General features: G+C 42.3%; 2 protein-coding genes across 2 annotated transcripts; one reads left to right on the top strand and one right to left on the bottom strand.

Moving 5' to 3' along the window:
- The first annotated feature begins 3,517 nt into the window (after positions 1 to 3,517).
- On the top strand, positions 3,518 to 4,426 carry LOC139471498 (uncharacterized). Its single transcript, XM_071253855.1, has one exon. It carries the CDS (start codon positions 3,518 to 3,520, stop codon positions 4,424 to 4,426), a length of 909 nt encoding a protein of 302 aa, XP_071109956.1.
- A 572-nt stretch (positions 4,427 to 4,998) lies between these two features.
- Positions 4,999 to 6,093, bottom strand: LOC139471497 (GATA zinc finger domain-containing protein 14-like). Its single transcript, XM_071253854.1, has one exon. The coding sequence runs from the start codon at positions 6,091 to 6,093 to the stop codon at positions 4,999 to 5,001; it is 1,095 nt and encodes a 364-aa protein (XP_071109955.1).
- Positions 6,094 to 6,364: the final 271 nt, after the last annotated feature.

Genomic DNA, 6,364 nt, shown 5'->3' with positions numbered 1-6,364 from the left:
TAATGAGGGGGTGTTTCTATAGATTTAACCGAAATGAGGGAATTCGCTTTTGTGTCAAGATTCAACGAATAGGGTTATGACTTTCTGTTAACACTTTTTTAGTAATAACTTTGAAAGAGAGCAAGCACAAAACGAATATAGAGAGCAAGCACAAAACGAATATAGAGAACAAGCACAAGACGAATATAGAGAGCAAGCACAAAACGAATATAGAAAGCAAGCACGAAACGAATATAGAGGGCAAGCACGAATCGAATATAGAGAACAAGCACAAGACGAATATAGAGAGCAAGCACGAAACGAATGTAGAGAACAAGCACAAAACGAATATAGGCAACAAGCACAAAACGAATAGAGACAACTGGCACAAAACGAATATAGACAACTAGCACAAAACGAATTAGAACAAAACGAATATAGAAAACTAGCACAAAACGAATATAGACAACTAGCACAAAACGAATATAGTCAACAAGCTCAAAACTAATGTAGACAACAAGCACAAAACGAATATAGTCAACAAGCACAAAACGAATGTAGACAACAAGCACAAAACGAATATAGGCAACTAGCACAAAACGAATATAGACACCTATCACAAAACGAATATAGACAACTATCACAAAACGAATATAGACAACTAGCACAAAACGAATATAGACACCTATCACAAAACGAATATAGACAACTATCACAAAACGAATATAGGCAACTAGCACAAAACGAATATAGACAACTATCACAAAACGAATATAGACAACTATCACAAAACGAATATAGACAACTGGCACAAAACGAATATAGAGAACTAGGACAAAACGAATATAGACAACTGGCACAAAACGAATATAGACAACTATCACAAAACGAATATAGAGAACTAGGACAAAACGAATATAGACAACTGGCACAAAACGAATATAGGCAACTGGCACAAAACGAATATAGACAACTATCACAAAACGAATATAGAGAACTAGGACAAAACGAATATAGACAACTAGCACAAAACGAATATAGACAACTGGCACAAAACGAATATAGACAACTGGCACAAAACGAATATAGACAACTATCACAAAACGAATATAGACAACTAGCACAAAACGAATATAGGCAACTAGCACAAAACAAATATAGACACCTATCACAAAACGAATATAGACACCTATCACAAAACGAATATAGACAACTAGCACAAAACGAATGTAGACAACAAGCACAAAACGAATATAGACAACTAGCACAAAACGAATATAGACAACTAGGCAGAGAACATGTAAAAATCGAATATAGAGAGCAAGCAAACGACTGCAGAGGGAGTGGAGAGAATCAAACCTATAATTGTTGAGCAGCCTAAAATGAGGATTGGGTGTTTGGTCATCGTCCCCTGGCAGCGTCAACAGTTGCTCGTGCAACCAACCGTTCTTACTGACGAAACCGATTTACTGGCTGCCATGATAGAGTTTGTAGTTGGCTGACCGTGATATAAACCAACATTCGCATTGCTCACGACTTGAGTGAGTGAGTGAGTGAGACGGGTATAACGACGCTTTTTAACTGTATTTCGTTGATGTGGGAGGAAAGCCCGAAGGACCAGTTTTCAGGTAAAGTATACAATTCATTAATCACAAATATAGACACGACTTCCACCGTAAACAGCTCTCTGGGGGTCTATAAATTTCGCCGTAAACGCCGCTCACTTAATTTATGGACACTGAGTTCATGATCAGTAAATATTTTATGGGCTTATACTCCAGAAACGTGCTAAATGCAATTACTAAAAGCTTCACCTTGTGACTACAGCTAGCGTCTGGAATGAATGAGTGAGTGTAGTAGGTCTCACGTCGTGATCACTTATAAACTGAGCAGCCAAAAAAACCCAACAAAAACTACACCTCTCAGATGAGTGTATCATATGTAAGATATGTTTTAGTTAGAGATATTACATTCAAAAATGAAATGTGCTGGCGCTCAGTCAGCGCTCAAAGAATACTTATACATGTTTTTAAAAAAATATATGATTTGATTTTAAACTTAAAAAATAAAAATCGCACAAGACACAACTGCTGCTTGGTATCGTAGAATCTTATTTGGGTCTGGTGGTGGTTGTGGTGGTAGTGTGGGTGTTGGTGTGGTGATGTGGGTGTAGTGGTGGTGGTATGGGTGTGGTGGTGGTAGTGTGGGTGTGGTGGTGGTATTGGTGTGGTGGTGGTGTGGGTGTGAGTGTGGTGGTGTGGGTGTGGTGGTGGTATGGGTGTGGTGGGGGTGTGGGTGGTGTGGGTGGTAGTGTGGGTGTGGTGGTAGTGTGGGTGTGGTGGTGGGTGTGGGTGTGGTGGTAGTGTGGGTGTGGTGGTAGTGTGGGTGTGGTGGTGTGGGTGTGGTGTTAGTGTGGGTGTGGTGGTGTGGGTGGTGTGGGTGGTAGTGTGGGTGTGGGTGGTGTGGGTGTGGTGGTAGTGTGGGTGTGGTGGTGTGGGTGTGGTGGTAGTGTGGGTGTGGTGGTGTGGGTGTGGGTGGTAGTGTGGGTGTGGGTGGTGTGGGTGTGGTGGTAGTGTGGGTGTGGTGGTGTGGGTGTGGTGGTAGTGTGGGTGTGGTGGTAGTGTGGGTGTGGTGGTGGGTGTGGGTGTGGTGGTAGTGTGGTGGTGGGTGTAGTGGTAGTGTGGGTGTGGGTGTGGTGGTGTGGGTGGTAGTGTGGGTGTGGTGGTGGTAGTGTGGGTGTGGTGGTGTGGGTGGTAGTGTGGGTGTGGTGGTGGTAGTGTGGGTGTGGTGGTGTGGGTGGTAGTGTGGGTGTGGTGGTGTGGGTGGTAGTGTGGGTGTGGTGGTGGTAGTGTGGGTGTGGTGGTGTGGGTGGTAGTGTGGGTGTGGTGGTGTGGGTGGTAGTGTGGGTGTGGTGGTGGGTGTGGGTGTGGTGGTAGTGTGGTGGTGGTGTGGGTGTGGTGGTGTGGGTGTTGTGGGTGTGAGTGTGGGTGTGGGTGTGGTGGTAGTGTGGTGGTGGTGTGGGTGTGGTGGTAGTGTGGGTGTGGTGGTGTGGGTGTGGTGTTGGGTGTGGGTGTGGTGGTAGTGTGGGTGTGGTGGTGGGTGTGGGTGTGGTGGTAGTTTGGTGGTGGTGTGGGTGTGGTGGTAGTGTGGGTGTGGGGGTGTGGGTGGTGTGGGTTTGAGTGTGGGTGTGGTGGTGTGGGTGTGGTGGTGGTGGTAGTGTGGATGTGGTGGTGGTTTGGGTGTGGTGGTAGTGTGGGTGTGGTGGTGTGGGTGCTTTATGCAGATATTTCTTTTAGATATGGAAAGGGTTTTGTCGCTTTAGTTACATATAAACAACATCGGGCGCAGCAAATTGCAACATCTCCTGGCACCGCATTTGCTTGATCTCGCCTCTAACAGCATCCACTCAACGACCCGGGTTGTGCCGACGTGGACTGTGGATCACAACCCACCCAGAACATGGTTTCCCATCATAGCAATGTTTGTATTCCATCGTGAATATCAATGTTTATACTTTTCTTTATAACTAGCCGTGTTCATGTTTTGTTCTCTGTCCCCCGTGGGTGTGTATGTACAATCAAGTTTCTTCTTCTACTATTACTTCTTCTTCTTCTATTACTTCTTCTCCTACTATTACTTCTTCTTCTACTATTACTTCTTCTTCTACTACTTCTTCTACTATTACTTCTTCTACTATTACTTCTACATCTTCTTCTACTATTACTTCTTCGTCTACTATAACTTCTTCTACTATTACTTCTTCTTCTACTATAACTTCTTCTTCTACTATTACTTCTTCTGCTACTATTACTTCTACTATCACTTCTACATCTTCTTCTACTATTACTTCTTCTTCTACTATTACTTCTTCTTCTACTACTTCTTTTACTATTACTTCTACTTCTTCATCTACTATTACTTCTTCTTCTTCTATAACTTCTTCTTCTACTTTTACTTCTTCTTCTACTTTTACTTCTTCTTCTTCTATAACTTCTTCTTCTACTATTACTTCTTCTACTTTTACTTCTTCTTCCACTATTACATCTTCTTCTTCTATTACTTCTTCTTCTACTTTTACTTCTTCTTCTACTATTACTTCTTCTTCTACTTTTACTTCTTCTTCCACTATTACATCTTCTTCTACTATTACTTCTTCTTCTACTACTTCTTTTACTATTACTTCTACTTCTTCTTCTACTATTACTTCTTCTTCTTCTACTATTACTTCTTCTTCTTCTTCTATAACTTCTTCTTTTACTTTTACTTCTTCTTCTACTTTTACTTCTTCTATAACTTCTTCTACTATTACTTCTTCTTCTACTTTTACTTCTTCTTCCACTATTACTTCTTCTTCTACTATTACTTGTTCTTCTTCTACTTCATCTACTATTACTTCTTTTACTATTACTTCTACTTCTTCTACTATTACTTCTTCTTCATCTACTAGTACTTCTTTTTTTCTACGTCTTCATCTACTTTTACTTCTTCTTCTTCTCCTTCTTCTTCTATCGACTTCGAGATCAATATTTCGAGACAACTTTCTTAATATTAAAGTCGATGGTAGTTAGAGACTACTGAATTCAAGTTGTATCTCACACTCATTAAGCACATAATGCGTTACATATACAAGACTGGCCTCTTTAAGTATCCGTTCTACTTGACCTACATGGAGATACACATGTCACTGAAGTCAAAACATCAGCCGTATTGCCGCCCCGTGTTTACATGGCCCCTTTCCACGAGGCTATCGTAGCGGTGCGGCTGCCGCAACCACGCCGTAGTCTAGTCTTTCAGCAAGCTTGATAAGACGCCCACTATTAAGCATGGCTTTCCTTGTTCAATACGACCGACTTAGCGTTGTGCTACAGTTATCGTTACAATTGGTGTTACCGTAGTTGTTACAATTCTTGCCAAGGTAACTGCCACATGTGTTGTTACAGTTCTTTGTACGTTCTTGTCACAGTTGTCACGGTAGTTGTCACGGTAGTTGTCACGGTAGTTGTATTATTACAGTGATTGTTACAGGTGACTGTTGTTACAGTTGTACGTTGTTGGCATAATTGCTGCGGATGTAGTCACGGTGGTTGTCACAGTTGTTTGTACGTTGTTGTCACAGTAGTTGCTACAGTTGATGTCACGGCGGTTGTTACGATTGTTGTCAAGGTGGTTGTTACAGTTGTTGTCACGGTGGTTGTTACAGTTGTCACGGTAGTTGTTACAGTTGATGTCACTATGGTTGTTACAGCTGCTGTCACGGCGGTTGTTACAGTTGTTGTCGCGATGGTTGTTACAGTTGTCACGGTAGTTGTTACAGTTGTTGTCACGGTGGTTGTTACAGTTGATGTCACGATGGTTGTTACGGTTGATGTCTCTATGTTTGTTACAGCTGTTGTCACGGTGGTTGTTACAGTTGTTGTCACGATGGTTGTTACAGTTGTTTTCAAGGTAGTTGTTACGGTTGATGTCACTATGGTTGTTACAGCTGCTGTCACGGCGGTTGTTACAGTTGCTGTCACGGCGGTTGTTACAGTTGTTTTCAAGGTGGTTGTTACAGTTGATGTCACTATGGTTGTTACAGCTGCTGTCACGGCGGTTGTTACAGTTGCTGTCACGGCGGTTGTTACAGTTGTTTTCAAGGTAGTTGTTACAGTTGTTTTCAAGGTAGTTGTTACGGTTGATGTCACTATGGTTGTTACAGCTGCTGTCACGGCGGTTGTTACAGTTGCTGTCACGGCGGTTGTTACAGTTGTTTTCAAGGTGGTTGTTACGGTTGATGTCACTATGGTTGTTACAGTTGTTTTCAAGGTAGTTGTTACAGTTGTTTTCAAGGTAGTTGTTACAGTTGTTTTCAAGGTGGTTGTTACGGTTGTTTTCAAGGTGGTTGTTACAGTTGTCACGGTGGTTGTTACAGTTGTTGTCACGGTGGTTGTTACAGTTGTTGTCACGGCGGTTGTTACAGTTGTTGTCGCGATGGTTGTTACAGTTGTTTTCAAGGTGGTTGTTACAGTTGTTTTCAAGGTGGTTGTTACAGTTGTCACGGTAGTTGTTACAGTTGTTGTCACGGTGGTTGTTACAGTTTGTCACAGTTGTTACTGCTGTTGTTGTTATGAACATTGTTACGGATATACAGACTCATAGACAAAGTGACTCTATAGTTGCCACATTGAACCATTGTGGCAGAGGTGCCTCCTCCACAAGGTGGTGTCGGTGCTGTCGCTCACGTCGTTGCTGTACTATAGTATGGCGACAGTAATGGCACTATAACAGAATGTTGTTCCATCGTCGTATTTGACCATGGAGAAGACCTTGGTTCGATAACCCACACGAATAATATTGGTTAAGCCAATTATTGCTGGATTCCGTTTGTAAATGCGGCGTAAAATTA

The sequence above is a fragment of the Haliotis cracherodii genome, unplaced genomic scaffold (genome assembly GCF_022045235.1).
Source record: "Haliotis cracherodii isolate W230 unplaced genomic scaffold, xgHalCrac1.p SCAF_22, whole genome shotgun sequence".
Taxonomy (NCBI): Eukaryota; Metazoa; Mollusca; class Gastropoda; order Lepetellida; family Haliotidae; genus Haliotis; species Haliotis cracherodii.
The sequence above is the reverse complement of the archived record's forward strand: the minus strand, read 5'-3'. Positions and strand labels throughout refer to the sequence as shown.